The sequence below is a fragment of the Mustela erminea genome, chromosome 12, assembly GCF_009829155.1.
Source record: "Mustela erminea isolate mMusErm1 chromosome 12, mMusErm1.Pri, whole genome shotgun sequence".
Lineage (NCBI taxonomy): Eukaryota > Metazoa > Chordata > Mammalia > Carnivora > Mustelidae > Mustela > Mustela erminea.
In genome coordinates this window covers 12,383,731-12,410,078 of record NC_045625.1, presented here as the reverse complement: position 1 = coordinate 12,410,078, position 26,348 = coordinate 12,383,731, and the positions used below count along the sequence as shown (strand labels likewise).

The 26,348-nt window shown below is 55.7% G+C and overlaps 1 protein-coding gene across 2 annotated transcripts; it reads right to left on the bottom strand.

Annotated features, from left to right (window-relative positions):
- Positions 1 to 931: 931 nt before the first annotated feature.
- LHX6 (LIM homeobox 6) lies at positions 932 to 26,126 on the bottom strand. 2 transcript variants are annotated; one of them, XM_032308143.1, is made up of 10 exons: positions 25,687 to 26,126; positions 24,439 to 24,510; positions 23,864 to 24,046; positions 23,426 to 23,547; positions 14,504 to 14,724; positions 11,708 to 11,808; positions 11,390 to 11,485; positions 11,002 to 11,176; positions 7,624 to 7,727; positions 932 to 3,129 (listed from the first exon to the last, which is right to left on the bottom strand). In XM_032308143.1, exons 1-10 carry the CDS (start codon positions 25,768 to 25,770, stop codon positions 3,109 to 3,111), a joined length of 1,179 nt encoding a protein of 392 aa, XP_032164034.1. In that variant the 5' UTR covers positions 25,771 to 26,126; the 3' UTR covers positions 932 to 3,108. The 2 variants fall into 2 exon arrangements, with proteins under 2 accessions (XP_032164034.1, XP_032164035.1); XM_032308144.1 differs by lacking the exon at positions 25,687 to 26,126 and adding an exon at positions 24,825 to 24,964.
- Between the last annotated feature and the right edge of the window lie 222 nt (positions 26,127 to 26,348).

The window sequence follows — 26,348 nt, the reverse complement described above, 5'->3', positions numbered from 1 at the left end:
TGCTTGGAAAACAGAAGGCACATTCTTGTCTAAGAAGCACACACACAAACTATTTCTGAAAGATACACACATATCTAAATCAACATTTGATAAGTGGATTGGAAGAAGGGAGGGGGGAAGGGCAGAGATGGGGCCAGGGATGGTGGGTGAAACAGCTAATAAAATAAAGACAAGGGCCCTGCAGGGGTGAGGACGATGTACACCCGGAGCTGAGGTTTCTGAGCAACTCTGTGCAGGGTGGGGAGGGCCACTCCACTCCCCGCCTCATGGAGAACTTTGGCTTGAACCAACAGTTCTGCTGCTGAAAGACAAGTGGCCCAGGAGCGAAAACATGTTCTCTTTCACTCCCCAGATGGTGTGGTGGCTCTGGAACCCAGTAAGATCCAATAGGAGACCCAGTATGTGTCAAAGCTAGAGACTTGTCTCCTTGTCTCCCTGCCTCCCATCCCATATTCCCTTTTACTTCCCCAGACCAAATTCTCCCGCATCTTCCAAACAGGCTCCCCTGCACTTCCCCTTCCAGGCCCCCCAATAACTTCTCTTTTGCACCTATTCTGTCCTGCACCCCAGCCCTCACAGCATGTCGGAGGGATCCATCTGCTATAATAGCATTGGCCAGACCGAGAGCTCCTCTAGGGCTGGTGGGCTGGGCCCTTCTCCAAGTCTGCAGAGCCAGCTTGGGGCCCAGCAGAAAGCATGCGTTCAGGAGTGGGGACACGGGACACAGCAGCCAGCACGACTGCCTACCAAGCTTAGATGAGAGAAGAAACTCACCGTTGTGCCTTGGCAGCGCACAGCCACGACTAACTGGGAAAGAGTACCAACTGCCCAGGAAGGGGGACTGCACTGTCCAGCGGCCCAGAACCCTCGGGGGCCGGGGGCCGGAGTTCTTAACCGGAGAGCAGGAAAGAAACGGAATCCCATCGTGTTCTGGATTTAAGTGCCCGCACTTCTACTTGCATTAACTTTATTTATTACACAAATAGGACATTTACAAAGCACAACATGAAAGGTATGTAACAAAACAGACATTGGTTTTACAAAAAAAAGTGCTTACAATTTTTTTTCCGTGTGTGTGTTTTCTCCCTCTGTTTTGTATTTAAATAAATAGTCTTGGTGGCCTGTGTGTTCCCAGGCTGCTCTAACAGGCTAGTGGAGACATGTCTGAATGGCAACGTGCTACAACCACGTGATCCACGCAAGGAACAGACCCTGGGGGAAGGCTCAAGGCAGAGTGGGTCCTGGCAGGGTTTGGTTGCCCACTTGGCCGTGGCCACATGTGTACCACATGGCTGTGCTTGGGGCTTCAATCATCAGGAGCAAAAATCAAAGGAAGCAGGAGAGCTCCCCAGTCACCAGGGATTGGGCCCCAGCACCCTGCACAGGGCCAGTACACGCCACTCATTGGATAAGCTCTGAACCGAGCTGCACTGACCATGTTCTGGTGCTACCCTCTCTTGGCCCTGAGTCCCCCAGAACTGCCTTCGGAAGGGAAAGGAAGCCAGTTCCCTTCTTCGGCTACACCCATGCCTTGCCCTCCTCCAGGTCCCAGAGCAAGAAAGGCATATAAGTTTTCATTTTAAGCGCCAACTTCAAGCCTTAGGATTCCGAAACCTGATCCAGACTCCGAGAGTGATACAATCCATCAGCGATGTCTACCACGGGTGAAAGTGGGGACAGCAGATGCCTGTGTGCCGTGAACGTGCACTTCCCATCCTAGAGTCTCCTTCCAGAAGCAATGCATCCGGCTAACCGAAGCAGGAGGGAGGACTTGGGCTAGAACAGGCTTACTAGCAACCTCTGGTGGGAAATGCATCAGGACACCAAGTAATTCTGAAATTACAGGATACGCTTGGGACAAATGGGCGTCCCCTGAAAACATAAATCATGGTCTTGTGCAGCCCAAGCCCTTTTGTTTGGGGTGGAAGAGTTGCAGCAGAATAGGGTGGGTGTGAGCACAGCTGTGTCTGGCCTCTGCTCCTGAGGGGGTGGGACTGGCTCCGTGCAGGGCTGGTGGGGAAGCCCCCCACGTGCCTCCCTGGAATCCTGGGCTTGGCACACTCACCTAGGCAGCAGGTACCCTCTCTCTACTCAGACCCGCGTCCAGAATGAGCATTCCTACTGCCATTTCCCTGGGCTCTGTTTCTGCAGCTCCTCCTCCAGGATGGCCCCTCCAAGGAAGATGTGGCCCAACCAACCCTATCAGGAGTCAGCAAGTGGCCACCAATGCTACCCTGCATAAGCATTCAGAAATGCCATCACACATATCAAACACCATCTCTGCCACATCTCCTCTATATATGCTGGATAACTAGGTAGGAACAGAGTCTCCCCCTCACCCAGACACACCCCACATCTTCTCTTTCCTCTCCTTAAAATAGCCAATGCCTCCCCGCACCAGCCCAGCAAGCCACATCCTTCTCCAGTGCGAGTCGTAGCCGCAACCCCCACCCCAGCCCCTGCCTATCCCCCGCCTCTTGGTCTGGGCAGGCCTCCATCTCTGCCCTGTTGGGCCTCTCAGTGTTGGTCAGTGTCTCTTCTCTCTCTGAATTAACTTGACATAACCAGACAGATGGAAATGATAAAATTAGAACATAGCTTTCCTTTGGGGACATCCCACAAACACTGTAGAGTTTTCCAGACAAAAGCAACAGAGTGGATAACATTGGGGGTTGTCGGCTATTCAGAATTCAGAGATGGTTGCAAGGAAGTAGTAAAGAAAGGCCAATACGGGAAGAAAGAAAACCTGTAAATTAGAAGGCTGTTGGCGTTGCACGATTCGATTTGGCCTTTTGCTATTGAAATCGGCTGAAGTTGAAGATGACTCCTGTCTAGATGGAAAAACAGGCCAGTTGTTTTCACCCTGATTCCAGATTTCAGGGAGCTCTGCCTTCCCAGAGGAGGACCCCGCAAGTGCTCTTGGCAGGTTCTGGATGTCAGCAGGAGGAGGGAAGGCCAGGCCCCAGGGCCGGGCTGGTGGCGGTCAGGAAGGTGGGGGAGGGTGGGTACGGAGCGGGTGGATCCCTGGCAGTGGCTCGGACACCGGCTTTCAGCGGCTGCGGGGCGGCGGTGGGGTGCCCGCGGACAGAGGCACCAGGGCCCGCGGCGTCAGTACTGAAAAAGGATGACCTGCAAAAGGAGGGCGCGGGAGGCGGCTGAGTCCGGGCCCTGCCCCACCGGGTGCCCCCCCCCGCCACACACACAGAGGTTCTCCAACACATAGAGAATGCGGGTTGCTCAGGGCCCAGATCTGGGTTCAAATCCTAGCTCCAACACTTATTTGCTGTGAGACCCTGGGCCACTCACTGCACCTCTCTGAGCCTGTTTCCTCATCTGGAGAGCAGGGGTGACAAAAGCTCTCTCTCGGAAGGGGGAGGCTTCAGTGAGATCAGAGAGCGGCAAGACGTGTCTGCAGGGCACTGGGTCCTGTGCCCAGCACCGTGGGAAGGGCCTCACTTATGTTATGGGACGAAAGCCTCAGCCCTGTGAGGGTGCCCCGCGATTATGCCCATTTCCCTGGGAGGGCGCTGAGGCCCAGATAGGTGAAAATCAGTACGGCCGGGATCCCACAACGAGGAAGAGGTGGACCCAGACCTGGCCCAAGACCAAGCTCTCTGTGTTGTAACACATCGCCTCTGCCTCTGCGAGCCACGGGGACAGTCGTCACAGACGCTCACCACGCCCCGGGCAACGGGCCGAGCACCTCACTGGATCTTCATGGAGCTGAAAGGCAGTCAGGTGCCTGACACACATGGGTGATCAGGAACCGCCGGCCCCTTTCCCTCACCCTCTTCCACCTCAAGCACCGACATGACCTCTCATTGTCCCCGCACCCCCACTCCCGTGCACAGCCAGCTCCCTGCAGGGCAGGTCAAGGATTACGGGCCGGCTGGTCGGCGGGAGGTGCCTCAGGTGCCTCGTCATAGTAACATTGTCAGGGTGATCCCGGGACATCCAGCGGGCATGGCCATTTGGCTGTTCCATTTTCAGATTGGGAACGTCCCTTGCCCAGAATGTTTACTATGAAGAGGAGCCGCAGGAAGTAACGGTGACGATGTATGTAGCAGAATCATGATAACCCGCCTCTACGGAGCCTGTTCTGCGGCCCACGGGCTGTGCTCAACGCTTCCCACGCGTCGCTGCATTGACTCTCAGCAACAGCCTTCGGTGGTGGTGGCAACTGTTATTATCCCCATGCTGTGGGCGTGGGAATGGAGGCTCAGAGAAGTGAACTGTGTTCTCCGGCCTCGCCGTGAGGAGGAGGCAGAGCTGGGATTCAGAGTCAGCCTGACTCCAGAGCTCACAAGCTACTGTCTCCCCCAGCCTGGGCAGTGCTCTTCTCTGACCACTGGGAGGCCTGGCTTTGGTCCCTTACTGAGAGAAGCTTTCTGAGGAGAGGTAAGACCCCACCCTCTCAGGTAAGCCCCTACCCTCTGCAGGCCTCAGTCTCTCCATCTGATCCATGATAAGATGGCCCTGATTTCTAAAGGCTTTCCAGGCTCTGGAACTGTGGAATCAGGGGACATGACCAAGGAGAAAGGCAGTTCTGGAAACTCTCAGGCACGTGTCGCCAAATGACGATGTGGCAGAGTCAGGGGTTGCTCCCTGCCCATGCTCAGAGCGCTGTCCTCCTGGCCACACCAGGGCTGGTGCTGAGTGGGTTCTGAGCCTGCCGTGGGGGGTACTGAGTCTCCTCACGGCTTGGCCACACAAGCCTGGAGGGATTTGGGAGAAAGTCCATACACTCTTGGACTGATCACACACCACCCACCAGGTCTCGTGGGTTTGGCAAGAGGTGGACAGAAAGGGTCCCCAGGAGCTGGCAGGAAGGACTGACAGTGAGAAGGTGGGAGGTCATGAAGGAGACACTTTTTTTTTTTTTTTTTTTTTTTGGCAAAGCTGCTGGATGTGAAGTTGGGGAGAAAACTCTGGCTAGGCAGCCAAACCCAGGGTCCAGAAACCTTCTCCAGCAAAAGCTTTCAGACCCAAGCCTGGCTCATCCTTCAGACTGAACCAGACATAACCACAAGCTTAGCTGAGTAACCAGGAGACAAGGCTCGGCTCCAAGCGCTGAACCCAGCCTGAAACATTTCCGAGGCCCCCCCTGTGCTGCAGGTGGAGCCTAAGCCCCTTGCTCCATGGTCTAGGCTCTTCGTGGTGTGACCCCTGCCACCTCATTGGGCCTCGGTCATGTTAATCACCCCATGGTCCCTCAGACCCAGGCTCCTCTCTGCCTCTGGACCTTTGCACATGCTCTTCTCTTGACATGGAACACCCTTCTTGCCATTCCCTGCTTCTCCCTGAGAGCTCAGGGCCCCTTCTTCTGGGTCTTCCAATGCCATGTTCATCCCTCACTTCAACTGCTCTGTCACCCTGCTCACCTCCTGCTCTGAGCCACATGTTCCTCGAGGACAGGGACAGTGCCAGCGTGCCTCTTCTGGTCCTGTGCCAAGTGTGACAGGACAAGTGCCCCCTCAGAGGAGAGTGGCAGCTCCAAGGCGAGCAGTCCTGGGATGGAGGCCAGCTCTACCCACACTCACGGTGTGGCACTGGTGAGCTGCTGCTCTGAGGACCTCAGTCTCCTTATCTTTACCTTGAGGACCATCCCCACACCCACAAACATCAATCAGAGTACGGAAAGCACGTGCTGGGAGTGGAGGCTTTGCTGGAGCAACATCAGCTCTTGCTGGGAGTGGCGCAATCTTGGGGGGTGATCCTGGGACGCTCCCCCCACCCCAGATCTGTGGGCTTTTGTACTGCACGCTGCTGTTTATTTCTCAATCCACCTGCTGCCACCAGGTTGTCCACACCATATCCCCCCCCACACCATATCCCCGCCCCCGCCCCCCCCCACCCCGGCACACAGCGGGGCACCCAGCAGGGGCTCATTCAGGATTAGCAGAGGTATCCTGCGGGAGTGGCTCCCCACTCCAGGCCTCCCCAGCAGACTCTCTAGAGGGGAGGCTGGGGAATCTACTTCTGTACAAGCTTCCCAGGTGATTCTGAGGCATGCAAAGACTGGGCTCTGCTGGCCTGGAAAGTCCCTAGAGGCCCTTCCAGTGGAAGGAACTGGCCCAGTCTTCCTGGCCCACCACACCTGCTGACTCCTGGGGCTCCCTGCCTCCCTGAGGCCTGCGACAGCAATGTCTCCAGAAGAAGCCTCCCTTCAATAAAACTAGAAAAATAAAATAAAACAACATAAAATAAAATAAAATAAAATAAAATAAAATAAAATAAAATAAAATAAAACAAAACAGGGGTCCCAGGCTGGCTCAGTGGGTAAAGCGTGAGACCCTTGATCTCGGGGTTGTGAGTTCGAGGCCTGTGCTGGGTATAGAGATGACTTAAAAAATAAAACCCTTAAAAGCAAATAAATAAAATAAGTAAAATAAAATTCAAAAAGAAGCCTCCAGGGCCTCCCCGCTGCCCCAGGACAAAGTACAGACTCCTCCGCCTTGCAGCCCTGAGTCCCCCTCCTTGCACTGCTCCTCTCAAGCCGGTGCCCCAGCAACGTTGAACTGCTCAGGGCTCCCCAAGAGCCAGGGTGGCTCGTGCTCTCCCTGATGAGCTCTGGCTCAGCCTTCAGGCCTGTGCACAGACGTTGCCCTCCTCCAGAGACTCCTCCTTGTGCTTCTCCTGAGTTGTGCCCTGACTCTCCAGCTCCCTGGGCTACCCCATCAGTTTCCTCACACTGTAGTGCTTCTGCCATGTCTCCTCCTCCAACCTGTGGCCCCCACAGAGTGGGAACCCTGCTCTCCTCACCTCTGTGTTCCTGGCCACTGACTCGGGCTGCTGAGCACAGTCAGTACATAGCAAATGTCAGTGGAGTGGATGAGGGGAGTACACCGGTTCCCATCCAGGCTCTGGGACCTGCAGCAAGCTGTGCCTCAATTTCCCCACTCCTAAAACGAGGGGCTGTCCTAGGACAGAGGCCTTGCTAGGCTCACTGAGAGGCGTCTCGGCACGGAGAGGGAAGTGGGGTCCTACACACACTGTGGTCTCATCTAGAAACCATGTGGTTTCATCTACTTTTATCTGTTTTATGGGTTCTGGAAAAAAAAATTTTTTTTAAGGTTCCGGTGCTTAGATACAAAGCTTTCAGGCCATTGGCCTGGGGGATGTCTAAGCAGCCTTCTGGATGTTCAGACCTGATGCTTGAGATAACCAGAGATCCTGCTTCCACAAAGGAGGCCCTGCCAGCTGACCAAAGTCCCCTGCCGCCCTGTTATCCCAGGGGTCCCCCCCTGATAGGGGCGCTCACTCAACAGACAGGGATAAAAGTGAGGAAGGAGAAAGAACAGGTGACAGTGTGGGATGCAGGGTGGTGTGTCAGAGAAGCCTTTCCTGGAACCACAAAATGTGAGCAAAGTAACTAAATTCACAAATCTGGGAAAAAAAAAAAAAAAAGAGAGAGAGGCCAAGTATTGGTGGGAGGCCTAGAAGGAGGCCTGTGGAGGGGCTGGGCCCATAGAACACGCGGCTCAAGTGCCTGCTTTGGGGGCCAGGTGGGGGCTGGAGGATTCTGGGCAGAAAGGGTCTGCCACAGAGCAGCGTGGTGCCTGCCAGAAACCCATTCCTGGCCGGACAACTCTCCCCCACCACACCCAGCCTGGCTCCATTTACCTTCTCACCCCGGTTGGAGAGCGGCCCATCCATGTCGGCTTTGAGGTGGACGGGGGGTGCGGTGTAAGGCAGCCGGCAGTGCACCTGCCCGCACTGTACCTGACCTGTGGATGAGAGGACGCCTTGGAGCCCATCCCGCAGCCTCCACGCACAAGCCCGTGCACCCCATGCTCAGCAAGCTGGAGCCCTGGGACCGGTTTCACTTTGACCATGTACTGGCTGTGCGTGGTCTTGGGCAAAATTTCAACAGAGTTGGTTGTAATGCTTGGTGTAAAAAGCTTTAGTCTATGAAGTGCTAGGTGATAACTGTCCAGCTCACTGACAAACACTCCTAAACTAATACGTAATTCAACACGGACATACCAAGCTCTACTCCATTACTAATCTCCCCTCTTAATGCCTCTCCCTTCTAATCTGCCAGGTATCACTCAGGCTTTACCCTATACCTCCTAGAGGACCCTCCACTTGTATGTCACCTTAATGATGCTGTCCCTGGCCACCCTATTTATAACTGCAGCCCACCACCAACAACACTCACCCCTACCCTCCCTGGCCTCCTTTCCAGCTTTATTTTTCCTCCTTCGCACTTGCCATCATCTGACTTGTGGTACATTTTTTACTGTTGACTTGTCATCGTCTGTCTTTGTCAACTAGAACACACGCTGTAACGAGGGCCAGAATTTTTGTCTGTTTTCCAGACTCTAGATCTTTATGGATTCCCAGCACCTGGAATGAGGCCTGACACCTAGAAGGTACTCACTGAATATCAGTTGTGTGAATCTCTCTACTTTATTCCAACATCTAAAATGGCAGCATCCCAGGGCAGAGCCCTGTACAGTACAGAGACTTATAATTAATATGTAATTTAGGACATGTCACTGTGCCTCTCTGAGCTACAGTTCCCTCATCGGTAGAATAAAGCAATTATATAAGATTAGGGATTCTTTTTTTTTTTTTAAGATTTTATTTATTTATTTGGCAGACAGAGATCACAAGTTGGCAGAGAGGCAGGCAGAGAGAGAGAGGGAAGCGGGCTTCCTGCTGAGCAGAGAACCTGACGCAGGGCCGATCCCAGGACCCTGGGATCACAACCCAAGCTGAAGGCAGAGGCTTTAACCCACTGAGCCACCCAGGCACCCCAAGATTGGGGATTCTTATCCTGGGGCATTCTAGAAGTCCATGAACAGCCTGGGATTACACTGAAAACTATGTGTGTATGTGCATCTTTCTGGGGTCTGGTTCCAAAGCTTTTTATCAGCTTCCAAGCTCCGAGGCCCCAGGGAACTCAGAATTGTGTGACTTTTGTTAACTTCCAAGCAAACTGCTGAGGTGTCCCTCAGCCCTGCAGCAAGAGGCGGCAGGTCCAAACACCCTTGACATTTCCAGCCCTATGCTTTACTTTCACCTCAAAGTAAAAAGGAGATGGCACCCTCAGCCCCCTCTCTGAGCATCCAAGACATATCTAGCCTTCATTGACAAAGTCTGTGAGGGGAGTCCCGGGGCCTGACTCTGGATGCCATGGCCCCACTCCCAAGGAGGTCACCAAGACCCATTGCCAGCTTCACAGCAAGTGCTAGCTGGCAGCCCAGACTCCAGGTATCTAGAGAGTCCCTAGTCCTTTGTGCCTTTAACAGATGATCTAGATAGTTCTGTGGACTCTGTGCAACCTGAACATAAATCATTGTTTAGAAAAGAAAGGAAGAAAAGTCCCTCCTCCGGAGCAGATGGTTCAGAAATGACACAGTGCAAAGAGACATGGTTTCCAACTGGCTGCCTGGTGCCATAGGCAGGATTCCACACCCCCAGCTGTGCCAGCCAGGACCACCACCACCACCACTAGGAAAGCAGCTAGGACGTCCCCCCATGGACTGAATGCTGGAGACTTGATGTCAGAGATCTTATCTGATGCTCTGAGAGAAGCCTTCTTATCATCCTCATTTTTGTAGATGACAAAATTGGTTTTCAGGGAAGCTAAGAAGCTTGCCTGATGTCCCACAGCTAGTGAGTGGCACGGCTGGGATCAGAAGCCCGACAGTCTCACCCTAAAGCCCACAATCAACCATTAAGGAATACTGGTTCCCATTACTGAGGACCCTGGGTTTCTTCATCTGTGCAATGAGACAGTGATAGCTAATGCTTACACACATGCTTAGTATAGTGTCTGGCCCATGGCAGGGGCTCAGTGAATAGCAGGGCTCTCTCTCTGATGCTCCCTGTTCTCTTTCCCTTTTACTTGGAGCTGGAGAAGGGAGGATTTATGTTTGTGGGTATGTTGTGGCCACTTCTATTTTTCTGGTCACACCCAGCTTTGAGGAAACAAACAAGTTCAAAGGGAATGAAGATCTGTAATAAGCACCTGCTTGTTAGCAGACATAGAGAACATCCATTCCCCCAGAAATTCACAAGGCCGCCTCCCTCTCTCCTCCAGGTTCCTGCTCAAAGGTCACTCCACCAGACCCGTTCCATCATCCCCATGGCATCTCCAGTCCCCACTGGCATGCCATCCCCTCCCTCCTTTATTAGCTGATTGTCTCTCCACCCACGTCCCACTCTGGAATGTGAACCCCAAGAGCACACAGATTTGGGTCTGTTTTGTTCTCCGTTGTATTCCAGTGCTTAGGACAGAAGGCACTCAGAGAGTAGTTACTGAATACATGAGTGGATTCTCACAACGCTGTGAAATAGGCATTTTTAATGTCCCAGCGTGCAGCTGAGGATACTGAGATTCAAGGAGGGTAGGTCATTTGCCCTCAGCCTCCTAGCTCTGGATACTCCTGCCACACTGGCTGCCTTCTGCAACCCCAAAAGCACCCATGCCACAGTGCTTTCTGGGCTATGGCCTGCCTGCATTCAGCTCCTCTGCTGCTGGGCACTCCTACTTCCCCTCTCCTTGTGTCTCACTAATTCCTATCCATTCTTCCAGTCTCGGCTTGCTGAGAGGAGGCATCTCCACAAGCTTGCGTCCAGCTCCTTTCCTACAGCAATCATCAGGATTAAAACCATGCTCTCATCTGTCTCGTTATCGTGTGCCACGTTGTCTCTCCCACCAAAATGCAGGTTCCACCAAAACGCAAAGGCTTTCCCCATCCAGTTCTCTCCCTAGTCCCTGGGCGCTGGCACACACAGTGGGTACTTGGAAAGTATTTTTTGAGTGGCTAAATGGCTTTTCTACAAAGAATCCCGTCTCCCTTAGGCAAAGACCGGGACCTTAGCCCCTCTCTCCAACCCCAGGTCCGAGGGACTGCAGACCCGACGTCCTCACCCACCAGGCTCCGAAAGTCCTCCCCACGCCTCCGCCTGCCGCGCGCTGCTGCGCGTGCCCCCCCCCCCCCCCCCCCCCGCCGCAGACCCAGCAGCCTAGGTGGTGCAGTCACTTACTCTCAATGTAGCCGTGCAGGGTGACCATGCGCGCCCGCTCGGGGCTGCTGAACGGGGAGTAGTGGATGTCCTCGGACAGGGCGGAAGGGAGGCGGGACGGAGGCGCCCCGGAGGGCGGCACGGGATGCTGTGGTGTGTGCTTTTTATGACGCGCCCGGCAGTTTTGAAACCACACCTGGAACGACAGCCTCAGCAGCCTCAGCCTTGCGGAAAAGGGTCGGACGCGCCGCTGGGAGACCCCACGCGGGACTGCTTCGTCGCCTCCTGCGTAAGGGCGGCCACGTGCGCCCGGGCCTGTGGCTGGCTAGTCCGGCACACGCTGGAGGGCCCGCCCCCGGCCTCTAGGCCTCGCCCCCGCCCCCAAGGCCCCGCCCTCCCTCGGCCCCACCTGGATGACCCTCCGGCTGAGGCCCGTCATGTCCGCCAGCTTCTGCAGCGTCTGTGCGTCGGGGTTGTTGTCCTGCGCGAACTGCGCCTGCATAACCTGCGGGGAGCAAAAGGGGCAGTGAGGCAGGAACGCGCGGAGGTCTCCGAGACCCCGGCCCAATCAGAGAGGATCCGGTCCGGAGGCCACGCCCCAGACAGCTACGGCCCCTCCCCACCACCAGCGGGTCCGGGCAGAAGGGGCGGAGCCAGAACCCTTCTCGGCCCCGCCTACCTCTAGGGCCCGCCCCCACCTTCGGCCCCTCGCGGTCCGCGGGGGTACCTGCAACTGCTCGGCGGTGAAGGATGTCCGCGCGCGCTTGGCCGGTTTGGGTTGACTGTCCTGTTCCGAGGGCACTGCCCCCTCCAGCGTGAGGCCGTTCCCTGGGGGTGACAGAAGTGGCTGACCACGCGTCCCCATCTCTTCTAGTGGCATCCTGGAAAGGACGGGGGTGGGGGCAGCTGGTCCCTGGAAGGGTCAGGAGTGGAGTTGGCTGGGAGCGGGGTTCCCAGAGTCCTAGTCCCTGAGCTCTGTCGTTAGAAAAGGGGCTGTCATTTCTGAGCGTTCTCTAAATACCAGACACTGCTCTTTCGGTGTGTCCTTTATGTCTGGCTCACGGCCCCATTTTACAGCAGAGGAAAGAAACCGAGACTCAAAGAGAAGAAAGTCCTGACTCAGGACCTTTCTCAGCTAGTAGCTTACAGCTGACAGACCCTAGTGGCCCAGACTGGACTCCCTCTTAGCTGAACTGGGCAAACCAAAGGCTGGTGGAGGTAAGATGCGAGCAGGTTACAGAACTGTGATTCTACTTTTGTAAAATATATGGAAGCAAAAAGGTTGAAAGTATACACACCAAGGTGCTCGCATTTATGCATCTAATGGAGACACTACTTTCAATATTCCTGTAACTTCTGAGGTTTTTACAGCAATCATATGTCACTTTATTTCTCTAACATTTAATTTTATTAACTGGCACATACGTTAGCTATTCTCTTTCCAGTTCTATGACTTTCACAATCCCACTAAATACATTCTCATCTTATTTTTAATACCTCATTTTTCTAGGTAATACAGACTTCTTATCAAAAACTCAGAAAATTCAGATAAGCACAAAGAAGAAAATAAAAATCACCAGTAATTCCACCACTGTTCACAATTAGTTGTAATTTTTTTTTAATTATGAAAACACTATGTTGGGGGGGGGACCAAAGCAACATGCCACCATATATACAGAGAAAAAAAATCTGGGAAGATAGATACTAAAATATGAGAGGTGGTGATGTTTAGAGTGATCTTTATCTTCTTCTTTTTGCTTAACCGTCTTTCCTAAGTGTTCTATGACGGAAGGATGTGTGTTTAAGCTTAAAAGTAAAAACAGCAGGGGGGGCCTGGCTGGCTCAGTTGGTGGAGCATGTGACTCTTAATCTCTGGGGTCTTGAGTTCAAACCCCACCTTAGGCATGGAGCCTACTTAAAATTTAAAATATAATAAATAAATAAAGAGTAAAACAGGTTCGAAACTGAGGGCTGGTCAGTAAAGGGTATCTAAGGACCCAAGCCTTCAAGCTGCCCTACATGGTAAGTGTCTGGAGTGGCATAGAGGTGAGAGCAAGAGTTGTAACTAGCAAGGGTGTGGCTAGGGGTAGTCCTGATTGGTCCAGAGAGGAAGGAGGTCACTGATGGACCATGGTGTAGGGGGAGCCCTGACTCCTGGGATTCCATCCTAGTGCCACTGCTGACTTGGCCGCTATGGCAGGTAACTTCATACAACCCCAGCCTCACTTGTTTCCCACATAGGCCACTTTTAGTCCTGATCCTGGCAGGAGAAAGTGATGGCCTTGGTGTGGCCATGGTCTGGAATACCCTAGAAATTCCTGACAAGTTCCCAGGCTAGAAACTGAGGCAGGATGGTCCATACACCTCCCCAGAGGCCCTCAGGATGGGATAGACACTTTGCGGTATTAATGTCCCCTAGGAGAGCAGGCAGGACAAGGATTGGTGTGCCATTTTCTCAATGGGAAAATGACACTTATAGGGACAGCCACATCCCCGCAGCGTCCCTTGTTTAATGAGGTCTAATTAAGGGTCCCTGGAGCTTGGGAATGGGGTGATGTGCTATGGTGGTTAAAAGCCTGGGCTTTGGAGTCAAGCCAGCCTGCTAGTATGTAACCTTTGGCAAATCCATACTGCAGATAACCTCTGCCTGTTTCCTCATCTGTAAAATGAGGACACATCAGCTACTTCTTAGGGTTTTTGTAAGGATTATACAAAATAATCCACATTACGGAGAATTAGCAGCTTCCAAAGACCCAGACAGGAAATTAATGGAAAGGATCCCTGACTCTGCCCTCAGCCCAACCCCTATTCCCACCCCTTTCTAACCACCAACCCCCCTGTGTCTCAACCCTCACAGTCCCTGGAAGATGTGGACCCTGTCTACTGGCCTATGTGTCTTAGAGAGACACAGTATTGGAGCCAGAAGAGATTTAGGGATCTTTCTCATTGACAGAGTATCTTGCACAGATGGGGAGACTGATGCCCAGAGAAGAAAGCTTCACACATTTCCCAGAAGCAAAACAGAGCTCACATCTCCAGACTCAAAGTCTTTTTCTTTATAGTCTAGGAAGAAACTCTCACCCCCAAACCTCTGGCTTAGAGCTGCTGGCACAGCAGTTGGGAGAACAGAGTGGAATCATCTCTCCAGGACTGGTCCATGGCCAGGTCCAGGCAGCAGGAGCGGATGAGTCCTCAGGCCAACCAGAACTGGCCAAAGGTGGAGTAAGGCTACCCCATTATGAGAATCATCTCTAGGGCTCCCTTGAGTGTCTCCTAGCTGTCTTTGATAGGGGGTCTGTCTTATCATTAGCTCCATTTTACAGATGAGAAAACAATTGCAGAGGCAGACTGTGACTTCCTACGCCCAAGCAAACGGTGGAGCCAAAAGCGTGGGCAGCCTCCAGGTAGTGAACCAGGAACCTGCTCCTAGAGGAGTGTGGTCAGTTCCTGTGGTGCTGGGGTGGGGTGGGAGAGGGCTGGGCACAGAGGTGTGGCAGGGTGCTGGGTGGGGCGGGTTGGGTACCGTTCTCCGCGGCCCTCTTGAGGTTCTCGATCATGGTGTCGTAGTGGATGCGGCACAGCACCTTCTCCTCGACCAGGCCAAACTCCTCGCCCGTGGACAGCTGGCGCTTGCACGAAAAGCAAGCAAAGCAGGCCAGATGGTAGGCATTGCCGCGTGCCCGCCGCACCCAGTCGCTGGCATAGATCTGTCGACCGCACCGTGCACACTTGGTCCCAAATCGGCTGCGGGACACCGGGACAGGAAAGGGGGGTGGCGAGGCTCAGACAGGCTCCTCCTTCCCCCTCCAAATCCCACTGGCCCACCAGCACCCTGCCTCCTGGCCTTTGCTCACCCAAATTTCCCTTTGCCTAGATCTGCCCTGTATTTCACACACCTGCAGACAGCAGTGCACCTTCACGGTGAAGGTGAGCTGGTGGGTGGTTTCTACTTTCTTCTTGGTGCTTTTCTGAGTTTCCCAAGTTTTCTACAATAACCCCTTACATTTGTATGTAACTAATCTGTTCATTAAAATATATCGTGTTAGGAAAAATATAATAACATAGTAACATGCAAAGTTTTGAGCACTTACCACGTGCCCAGCAAGATTCTAAGTGTTTTATGTTGATTATCCCAGTTAATCTTCATTTTGCAGATGAGGAAAATGGGGACCAGAGAGTTAGAGTAACTTGCACATCACACAGTTTGCAAGGGTAGAAACCCAAGATGAATAAACTGTACCCCAGTGGTAGAGATACTCAGTTTCTTGGAAGCATAGACAGATATACACTTGCTGGCTTTGTGCCCTTGAGTGAAGTGTTTAACCCTCTGAGTTCTCACTTTTCCTGCCCTGAGCTGAGCTAGGTGACACTGCAGAAGCTACTGCTTAATACTCTGCAGGCTATTAAGTACCAGCCAGTCCCAAATCAAACAAACAAACAAACAAAAGGCCCAGATCAAATGTCCCCTCCCCCTTAAGCCTTTCCTGTTGGGCCTTTTCTCCATCTCCCCCACCCACCCACCCCCTGTCTTGTAGTGCGGCTGTTTGGGTATGCCTGCCTCCACTAGCGGCCTGGGAGCCCCTCCAGGAAGCAGCAGAGTCTGGTTTACCCTGTCCTAGAAGTCAGCGCAAGACCTGACCCCTGAACCCCAGGGAAGGTTTAAGTAGATGACTCATCCTGTGAACCTGTCCCAACCCTCAAGTTTCCTCTGGTGTGCACTCTATTTCAGGGAATGAAGCCACCATTCATCCAGCTCCTCAAGCTCAGAAACCTAAACCATGCACCCCTCCCTCTCCTCAACCCCACATCTAACCGATCACCTGGCTTTGCTGGTTCTTTTTCCTACATATCTTTGGGATCCAGGTGCAGTGCCACAGCTGCTCTCCTAGGCCAGAATCTGCCCTGCTCTGCCTGTTGCCAGCTCTACCAGGGGCCAACAACCATTCCTCCATACAGTGGCCACAGCGAAGTTTCCAGCATGCGCAGTGAATCCTGTTCTGCCCAGCTTAAAATCCTTTGGTGACTCCACTCTACCCTCAGGATCTGGTTCAAGATCCTTGGCGTTCACAAAGCCCAGCAGACCACAGCCTCTTAGACTCATCTCTCTCACTTTCCCCACCCCACACCCAAGCAGGAGTCCCAGGCAGCCCTGATGGAAGGTCAGTGCCATGTCTCTATGGCGCTCCTCTGAAGCGCCTTCCCCAGCCCAGGCCTTTGCACAGACAGTGCTCTTCGTACACCTTCTCCCTGAAGAGTACCCCAGTTCCAGCACCGGACTAGCAGCATTGGTCAGGCGGGTTTGTAAATGTCGGATTCTTCTCCTTTCCCTCCCACCCCCTGTATTCCTGGGAGAGGACCAAGATCTGCCTCTGTGTCCCCAGGGCCAGCACACTTCCACCCAGAGGAGCACTCAGAATTGCCTGTGAATGTGCCCAGAAACCAGCCGAGCAAATGCGCTCTGGTTACAGCTTCGCCTCCCTTGGCAAAGGCAAGCAACTGTCAATTGAATAAACGGTCTTGGGTTAAACTGAGTGCGGGATCGAGGAAGCCTCGGCCCGCCCCGACTCCAGACGTAACTCCAACGCAACTGTCTCTGACCCGGAGCGTAAGGGGACCCTGTGGCTGGCGGCGCGGTTTACTCTTTCGGGCTGTGCTGCGCGCCTCTGCTGGGTGAACCGCCCCCTAAACTGAGGCGGTTCCGGACCTCGGAAACTCGGCTTCCCCAGGGGACCGCCTAGCACAGCCCGCGGTTTCTTTCCCAATCCCTCAGTAAAGGGGAGAGGAAACCCGCTTCGCCCACCCCTGCCTACTCTCACCGAGGGGCGGACCCGGAGTTCCGCGGCCCGACTGCCAGTACGCGGATTAAGAGCACGTACTGGCCTTGGGAGACAGGGGCCAGCCGAGGGCAGAGCAGGTAGAGCGATCCAGGGTTCCGGGGCGCAACGCAAGCCGCGTGAGGTGGAGACTCTGGCACCCATTTTGCACACGTGGAATCGGAGGTTCAGAGCGGACAAGTGACTTGCCCAAGACCACAAAGAGCGTGGGGCTCGGGGTTGAGGTCCGTTCTGAAGTGCAAAAAAGGAACCTCGAACCTGCGGAAGCAGTTGGGCGAGAGATGATTAGGAATGGATCCCAGGTGTATTAACTGGAAACGGGCCTGGTTTGACCCCGTCGCGCGTCCCGACTCCCAGCCACGGGTCCCAGAAAGTCCCGTGCGTAGGGCCTGAGGCCCAGCGGATTCGGGGAGGCGGGGAGTGCCTTCCCTGGGAGAGGGGAGAGCAGGGGAGGGGAAGGTCCCGGCCTTTCAGAGGCCACATGAGAGCGACTGCGTCTCCAACCTGTGGTCTCCGTGGGCCACGACCCGTGAGCTGCGCCAGAGCACACGACCCCGGATCCTCGCGCGCGGCTGTGCGAGATTCCTTGTCCTTTGCCAGAGATGAGTCCAAGACACCCCGCGCACCCCGATCTTTCTGCTCCACACGGCTGATCCGCCGGCGCCTTCTGCGCCTACGCTGTACATCTTACATTCCGTGCTCCCCAGCGGACTCCGCGAGTGAGCTCTCACCAACTTTCCCACCCTCCACGCGTCACCCCAAATGATAAAAGCTGTCCCAGCCCTAGGATCTCCCCGCGCTCGCCGTGGTTCGTCCCAGTCAACGAAATCGCCTTCGCGATGGGTCCTTGGATGGGAGTGAGGGGGTCATTATACAGTTTTGGATGAGTTTGAGGGCCGCTCCTGAAACGTATCCTCCACCCAGGGCAGGGGTCAGTGGCACAAACAAGGGGGCACGAGGAGGCTTACGGATCGAGGTTCTCTGACAAACCGATAGACTCCTTCCCAGGCGGGCTGCGAGGCCCGAGCCGCCGGATTCCGGAAGCAGCGAAATCGGCGGCGAGACAACGAAACTTCAAGAATGGGGTGTTCGGGAGCTGCGAAGGGAGCGCCAAAGGGATTAGGGGGCGCGGCTACCGCCCCTCCGCCCCCAGCCTTGTGCGCGCCCCTCCCTGGATCCCGGAGCGCCGTGGGGTAAAGGCGCAAGGGACAGACACGCTTTGGGCGTGGAGAGGAGTCCGGCAGACGCTGCGCATACTGGCAGCTGCTGAAAGGACTGCGGTGCCATAGTACATCTCCTTACCCTCTCTTCCCCGAGTAGGGAACAGAGACATCTAGGTACTCCTGCGGAGCTGTGCGCCCTTGACCAGGTCAAGCTCACTCTCCCGGCCCACTTCCAATGGATACCGAGTTGGTGCTCAGCCATTATTTGTTGGATGAATGAGCCTCAAAGAAAGAGCCTTTCCGAGTTTCACTACGACTCCTTTCCGCCTTATTAAGATACCCGAAGCTAAACCGAAGCTCCGAATGGGAAGGCCAATGTTAGTTAGGAAGCCTGAGAGTCTGGTGCGGAAACTCAAACCAGAATTCAGGTATTTTGAGTTCAGAACACTCACTGATGGCTTAGGGAGATTCTAAGAGGACAGCAAGATGGAGTGGAGGAGGAGCCTTTTCTATTCCCTCTGTTCCTTCCTTCCTAGGCAAACTCTTAAGAGAAGAAGCCAGGAAAAGCAGAACCAGCAATTATGAGGTTAAAATGCCCTGCGCCTCGGAGGTCCCGGCCCCAAGGCCCCTCCCCAGAACTCCTCTCTCCGCTCCCCCAACATCTGTCCCCCAACAGCTGGCAGCCGCTGGGCTGCTCTCTGCCACGGTGGGGGGCCGCTTCCCAGCTCTGAGCCTCCCTGGGGACCCTCGCTCTGGGGGAGGGGGTGGGGTTCTCCCACTGGAGCTGGCGGTTGGAGCTTGGGCTCTAGCTGGAAAGCCGGAGAAGGCTGAGGGCTTGCCCTAAGTCACAAGGGCCAAGCAGGGGACAGGAACTTCAGCCGGCAGGCCCGGTGGCCCAGCCCAGGACACTTTCTGAACCCCACCCGGATCAACGCCAGGAGCAGCAGTTAACCCTTTATTCCCCACTCCAACAGTCAGGAGGCAAGAGGGCCAGGGACCATGGTGACCTGATCATGGCAAAGTTGATCTAGTCACAGCCTCTGAGGAGGTCACTCCTGTCCCCGTGCTCCCAGAGCCTACCCGGGAAGAGTCCCACACCAGAGCATACAGCTGGTGATCCTTGTGTAAAGCCAATGAAACTGGGCAGGGAATCTCAGAGCCGGGAGAGAGGGGTTTTTGCCATTCCATGACCTCTCCTTGTAGAGAGCTTCTGCTAACATAATCTCACCTATAAAAGAACAGTCCTGAGTGTTTAGACACAGGGATGGCCTTGGGGATCACCCAGGTTCTGCCACTTACTAGCTGCGCAACCTCCCCTCTGAGGACCTCAGTTTCCCCTCCTATAATGTGGGGATTAGGACAATGCGGTATTCACAGGGTGGACCTGAGGATTCAATGAGATGGAGCCTGCCAGAGTTAACATGGTTCCTGGCTTGAGAAAAGCTCTAAAGATCCTGGGGAGCAGTAGCCTCACCCCTGCCCAGCCCCTCTTACACTCACTGAGTGACCCTGGGCTCCACATTCCTCTCCCCCAGGGCCTCAGTCTCCCCAATCACACAATGGGCATGATGCTTGGTGGGGGCTGAAGAAGGAGGCACTGCAGATCAGTTCATGCCCCTGTTTGGGGGGGCAGCAGTGGCAGGTCAGTGGGTGGGAGGAAGCTGTCTGAGGCTGTGGTTGCTGAGGGCAGTGAAGATCTGAATGGCCCAGAAAGGAATACTGTCCCCACCCCACTCTCAGGACTTTTCTTCACTTCTTGGAAGAAAATAGAACGAAAAATTGTCTTAACAAAAAGAAGAAGAAGAAGAAGAAGAAGAAATTAAAAGCAATATCAGATTTTCCCTGGCAGTCTGCTAGGACTCGGGGAGTGAGTTACCAGGTTACCAGGGTTACCAGGAATCTGGCTGAACCCACCAGGGCTGGTGAGGTCCCTCCTTGGAAGGAGAGTTGGAGAAACCAAAGCAGAGAGGCTGAGCAGTCTTGCCCAAGGTATCCCCTCCATGCTCCGCAGATCCCTCCCTGGTGAGTTTGGAGGGCCTTCCTAACTTCTAATTCCTGTGCCACCAACACCAGGCTCTGCCAAGGGAGACTGCGGATCTACAGGATGGTGTCAAAGAAGGGCAAGAAGAGGGATGGAACAGAGGAGAAACCCTTCCCTGAAGGATAAGACCTGAGCCCAGAGGACCATGGAAGCCCGCTGGTGCCCATTCTTGAGGTCTCAGCCACTTCCTTCCTCTCCCTGCCTTACTGGGAGATCTTGATCTCCCCTAGGGCAGAATGCTCCAGTCCATATCCCACCAGATCCTTGACCTTGGGCTTCAGGAAACAGAGGGCTAGAAAAACGCAGTGCATGGCCTCTCCCTAGCCCCAGCTCCTGAGGGTGAACTCTGCCTCCCACGTCACCATTCATGCTTTCTCCAAGAAAAGCTCCTTTGTGGCAGCCACCCAGAGCCTGGGCTGCTGTGAGAGCTGACAGCTGTCCCCGCCTGGCGCTCCGTGGCTTTTTCTTTCCCTTCTTGTGGGTTTTATTATTATTTTTATTACAGGTGGGGTTGCCAGGGATGGGTTATGCCTGCAGGGAGACCTGGTTGGCATAGACATGATCAGGAGAGCCCACAATTCTTCCCTCATTCCAGTCAATGGGAGCTTTTATCCCCTTTTCTTAACCAAAAATCTGTTTTAGTTTTGCTTTCAGGGATTTTATCCCTGGAAAAGGATTAGCGCTCAGAACCTGCTGCCTAGAAATGACCTGCCCCCATCTCCCCAGGCAAATCCTGCTCCTCAAACTGCCAGAGGAAATGCCATCAGAGGATTGTGCCCAGCATCCACTCTACCAGGGGTGACAAAGGTGACAATGGAGACATCCGTAGCACCTGCCATTTAGGGAGACTCTAATGAGCCCTCCTCCCTCCACTGGCCTCCTTGGCAGCTCAGACAGACAACCGTGGAAGTCAGACACTGAGGGCAGAGAGACGTAGTTACTCGGCCAAGGTCACACAGTTATTCAGCATTGGCCTGGTAGAGCCCAATTACTGCTTGTCCCCACAACAGCTACCCCCCCCCATCCTCAACCCTACTGCAGTAGGAAGGGGGACTCCAGAGCCAGTGAGGCTCCGAACAGTGGAATCAGGATCTAAATTTTGACGAATCCTTGAAGGTCTAGCAAAGCACAGCAGCTAAGGAGGCTTGGTCCAGTCTGGGCATGAGTTGAAGCTGGAGAAGCAGGGAGGAGGCTACCGGGTCCGCTTGTCACCCAGAGGGCCAGGAGAGGGATGGAGCCCTGCCTTACACTGCAGGAGGAGGCCGAGATATCGTCCTGCTGGGTTCCTCAGCCTGGAGCCCTGTCCCTGGCTAGCTGATGAGCCCAATGAGCCCTAAAACAGCAGCTGGCCTGAATTTTGGTTTGTCTTGTTTGTTTGCTTTGTTTTGTTTTTAACCGAGTGAAGGCAGGCGTAGAGCAGGGAGGTGGCAAGACCAGGACTCCAACCTCCATTTCCTGCCCTGGCCAGCCAATAGTCAGATGGGACAGTGGAGAAAGACATACCCACTAGGTAACGATAACCTCCTGGGACGCACACATGTGGCAGTCCACATCCACAAATCCATGTTTACATCACACCCTTGGCTCCTCGATGCCAGGGTGAAGGCCTTCGGCAGGAGTGTTCCCTCAGAGGAGAAGTGGAGGAGGAATGACAGGATTTCAGAATTCTCGCCCTGTCACCTCTGGGTCCCAGTCCAGACCTAATCTTGTCTCCACTACCTTGCCCACAGGCACACATACACACATATGCACACACCAAGTCCCAACATTCACATGGAGACACACGCTCTTGACGCTCACACATAAACTAAAAGACAAATACTCATCATAAAGGAGTACGCACACTGCCCTCATACCCCTGACCTTGTTCAGGGACACATTCGTCCAGTGCCACTGCTCAGATGCAGACAACACAGACACAGAGACACCCCTTGCATGCTGAGTTCCAAGTCCTGGGAGGGAGACACGCCCTCCCCCCCATGCACATCCCAGGTGTACAACCTTTCACATCCATACAAAGAAGAAGAATCCACTTCTGAAACCATGCTTCCTGTGGTTTCCCCAGAGTACTACAGCCCCAAACACTGTAGACCTCACCCTAGTCTCAAGATCCTCTCTTTCCCATGGCCAGGAGACTCAAAGCCAGAGCTGAGGAAGCGGGCATTACCTACCACCAATTTCCTTGACTCTCAGGGGCCTTCTGGGCCAGGGGTCTTTCTAGTAAGACTGAAGCCATGACCTCTGCAGAGGCAAGGGTGGGAAGGATCTCTGTGGGCTACGAGGTCTTTCTAGGGGAGTAGCTTTCTCCACTTCAGGACAAAGCCCTTGGGAACAAGCATCCCTCCCAAGAACCAGTCCCACTCGGCTCTCCTGGACTCTGTAGGCCCGGTGGCCAGGCCTCACGTCAGGTTCACGCTTCCCGCCAGGATCAGGCCAGTGGCTGCTGTGCCCCTGACCTCGCAATGACCTCGACCCCGTGACCAGGTCAGGCCTGGGCGCGCGGTTAGGAGCCGGGCGCACGCCTGCGGCGAAGACTCGGCGGCGCGCGGGGAGGGTGAGCCTGGTGCAGGGCCGCGGCTCTGCGGCGCGGAGAGCCCAGCCCACGGTAATCCTACTCGGGGCGCCGGTTGCTGGGCCCGACTCGTCCCCCTTCCTGTCCAGGCGGCGGCTCAGAGTCAGAGCCTGGAACCGGCAGCGGCTGAAGCCCGGGACCAAAACGACCGCGGAACGGAGACTGAAACAGGCGCCCCCGAACCCGGGCAGGACCCCCGACTCGGCGATGCGACACGCGAGCGACGCCGGGGTCTTAGTTGAGGCGGAGCCGGAAAGGTTGGGGCTTAGGACCAAGCGTTTGGATAACGGACAGGATCTGAGAGCTGCGAGGCTAATGCTTGGGGCTGGAGCAGACCCAGACCCACGGAGGAGTCCAGGGCAGAGCAGGAGACTGGAGCCCAGCTCTGGGACGGCGGGGAGAGACGCCTGCGCGGCTGGAGTCCGAGTGGGGTTGGAACCCAGAGCTGGAGCGCCCTGGAGGTGCAGGCGGATCGCGGCTGGGGTCGGAGCGGGTCGGGGCCAGAGCCCAGGACGTCAGGGCTCGACCGTCGGAACTGGAGCCAGACACTCTGTAAGCCCCGAGACGGGGCCAGAGACGCGACCAAAACCCAGGGGGCCGCAGGAACCGGAGGCGGGTGGCGGGCCGGACCTGTCCCGGCACCGGCGCGAGGCCTGGAGCTCCTCGTTCCGGGCGCGGAGAGCGGGCTGATTGAGCCCGCGCGGCGCGCAGAGAGTGCTCTCGGGGTCCGGGCTTCGGCGGCTCCGGAGACCGCGCGCCGCCAGGGTGTTCTCCGCGCGCGCCGGGTGGGGGGCCTGCCTGCAGCGACACTGCTGGCCCAGCGGCCGCAGCCTACCTGAAGTAGTCCATCTTGCAGAAGATCTCCTTGTTCTTGATGTAGCAGCTGTTCTGCTGCCTCAGCGACGTGCGACACACGGAGCACTCGAGGCACCGCACGTGCCAGATGAGGTTGTTGACCTGGGGAGGGGGCGGAGGTGGGGGACGGCTCAGAGCGGGCCTCTTTTCACGCCCGGCCCCATTTGCAGATACTGTAGCTGGAGGTCTGAAGGTGTGTATGACTTCCCCACTTTTCTTCTGTGACGAGGAAGCTTAGGAAGGTAGAATTACACTCTTCCCATTTTTCAGACGGAAACCTGGGGGTGCCGAGAGACTCTAAGATTTGCCCAAGGACGCACGGTCGTAAGAACTTAGTGGACCTGCGCCGGCGTTGCGGCCCTCAGGGATGCAACCCACACCTCACCAACAGACATGCAACACCCCGCCCCCGTCTCACCTTGAGCAGATACCGGTCCAGGATCTCAAGGCCGCAGCTGGAGCAGATGTTCTTGCCGGCGGACGGCACGGAGGAAGCGGCAGAAGGCGGTGAACAGACAGACGGCGTGCTAGGTGTACAGGGGGAGGCCCGGCCTTCGTCCTTGTCCAGAGAGCCTGCCAGGGCCTCGGCGTCCGACTGAGCCTGCAGTCGGGGAGAGAGGGAGAACCGCGCGTTGAGCTGAGCGCCCAGCCGGGTGCCCAGCGTTGCGGCTGCCTCGGAGACAAATCTGGGGCCCCAGCGCATCAACTGACAACGAAATTCTCCCCAGACGCCGTTCCATGGACTACAGGATAGGAATGGAAGGGCCTATTGGAGAGGAAGGGACAGCCCCAACTTTTAGCCCTCGTGTCCTGGGTGCTGGGGACGGTTAAAGTCTACCTTTCCGGCCGGAAAACAGAGGCTCGGAGAGGGGCGGCGCCTTCCCGCAGTCCACCAGCGCATGGGCAGCGGTTCGGGGCCGGAAAGCCGGTCAAGGTCCCCAGGGCCCGCCTGCCGGCGTACCGGGGAGCGAAGGCAGGACCGAACGAACTCACCATGGCTGGCGGCGCGGTCCCTTCAAGGCAGCGGGTGGTCGCTTTGCAGCCGGACCCTGGCTGGGCCATCACCTGGGGGAGGGGGAGGGAACTCAGGCGGCGGCGGCTGCAGAACTGGCTCCGCGCAGCCTGAGCCCAGCGCCTCCCTGCGCCTGTTATATAAACCGGCGCGGAACAATGAGTCTTAACTTTGTAGTGGGCATTTAAAGCCCTTCCCCACAAAAGCGGTGTCTCTCTAATGAAGCAATTTGAATTTGGATTGGATTTTTTCCCTCTCTCTCCCCCTCTCCCTGCACTTAACCCGTGGCTCTTGAAGTAATCGCTTAGTTCCCTTGCAATCCAAGCCTCTGAGGGGGAAAAAAAACACGCGCACACACACAAACTACCTGCAATTAGAAATTGTCGTGAATGCCCAAGATAAGAGGTAGCCAGAGTGTCAATTCCAACTGTCAATCAGTGAGATCCATCAGGCCGCCCAAAGAATTGCAAATTTGATTTTTTAATGGTAGTAATTAAAAATCGAATTTTTTCTCCCTGCACCCCCCCTTTCCTCGCTCCCTTCTCCTCCTCTCGACACAAAATGCAAAAAGGAGAAAAGAGAGAAAGAAAGAAAGAAAGAAAGAAAGAAAGAAAAGAAAAAGGAGATGGGTGTGTGGGGGGGCGTTTAAGGAAAATAAAACCCCGAGCGCTGGGAGCATCAGCCCGCCAGCCCCGCGCGCGCTGAGAAATTGATGCGGCGATACTGACACGAATTCAGGCGCCTTTCGAGGGCCAGTCCGAGGGAAACCCCGAGCAAAATGGGGGCGAGGTCCGGGGGGAAATGGGACCAAAAAGAGAAAACATAGGCGTCCAAGAAGAGGAAAAAAGCACCCTCCAGCCCCTCGGCGCGCCCGGGACCGGCCCCGCGTCGGGATTCTCAGCGTTGCGCCAGCACAACCCCCGGCGCATCGGCGCTATCAGCGCCTATTCAGACGGACAATACCCGCCTCGCCTCCTCTTGATTCGCCTGTGTCTTTGCTAAATCGCTTTTTGAGAAATTCCTCCAACATTTGCATAATGTGTTCCCGCTTTCCGCGACCCCCCCCCCTCCGCGCTCGCGCGCGCTCACACACTCACATACACACACTCACAGGCGCACCCCAGAAGCCCTCCTCCCCGCGGCCGCCCACCGCCCGGCCGGGCCCTGCGGGGTCCCGGCCCCTGCCCGACGGTGGCCCGGTCCGGTCACCCACTCGCTCGCTCCCTCACCTGGTCGGTGGCGGGGCCGCCCTCGGCCGGCAGCCGGCAGCCCTCGGGCAGCGCCGGGGCGGCGTTCTCATGCTTCCAGTACATGGGCCGGGGAGCGGCGGGCTCGGCGGGCACGCAGCGCGGAGAGCCGCGCCGAGAGGGGCCACGGCCGCAGCGGGAGCAGAGGCTGAAGCAGGAGCTGGAGGAGAGCGGAGGCGCCGGCCCCGCCGCCCCAGGCCCGGCCCCAGCCCCCGCCCCCGGCCCGCGCGCAGCCCCGGCCTCCCTGGCTGCTGCCGCCGCTGCCTCGGAAGAAGGTCCCGACAAACTTGGAGAGGCCCCCGCCCCCTCCTTCTCCTCCTCCTCCCCCTCCTGGTAGTCCTCCTCCTCCTCTCCCTCCTCCTTGTCCTCCTCCCCCTCCAGCTGCGGCGGCGGCCGCCCTGCCGCTGGAGCCCCGCTCGGTTCAAGATGAGTCATGCGTGACCAATCCCCTCCCCGCCAAGGCAGAGCGAGACACACACAGCGAGGCAGCGACCCAGAGACACACACAGACATATAGACACACAGAATCTCAGAGCTGCTGACACAGACTCAGACAGCTGACATACAAAGGCATCAGCAACCCCCACAACTTCCACTCAGCTCTCACTACCGCCCCTCCCTCCGGGGGTACCCACGGCCCTTAG

Coding starts and splice junctions, on each gene's coding strand:
- LHX6 (XM_032308143.1), bottom strand. CDS start 25,770: ATGTACTGGAAGCATGAGAACGCCGCCCCGGCGCTGCCCGAGGGCTGC. Junction 24,511..25,686: donor GCGGCCCCGCCACCGACCAG/GTGAGGGAGCGA, acceptor CCCCTCCCCCAG/GTGATGGCCCAGCCAGGGTC. Junction 23,548..23,863: donor TGGACCGGTATCTGCTCAAG/GTGAGACGGGGG, acceptor CCCCCTCCCCAG/GTCAACAACCTCATCTGGCA.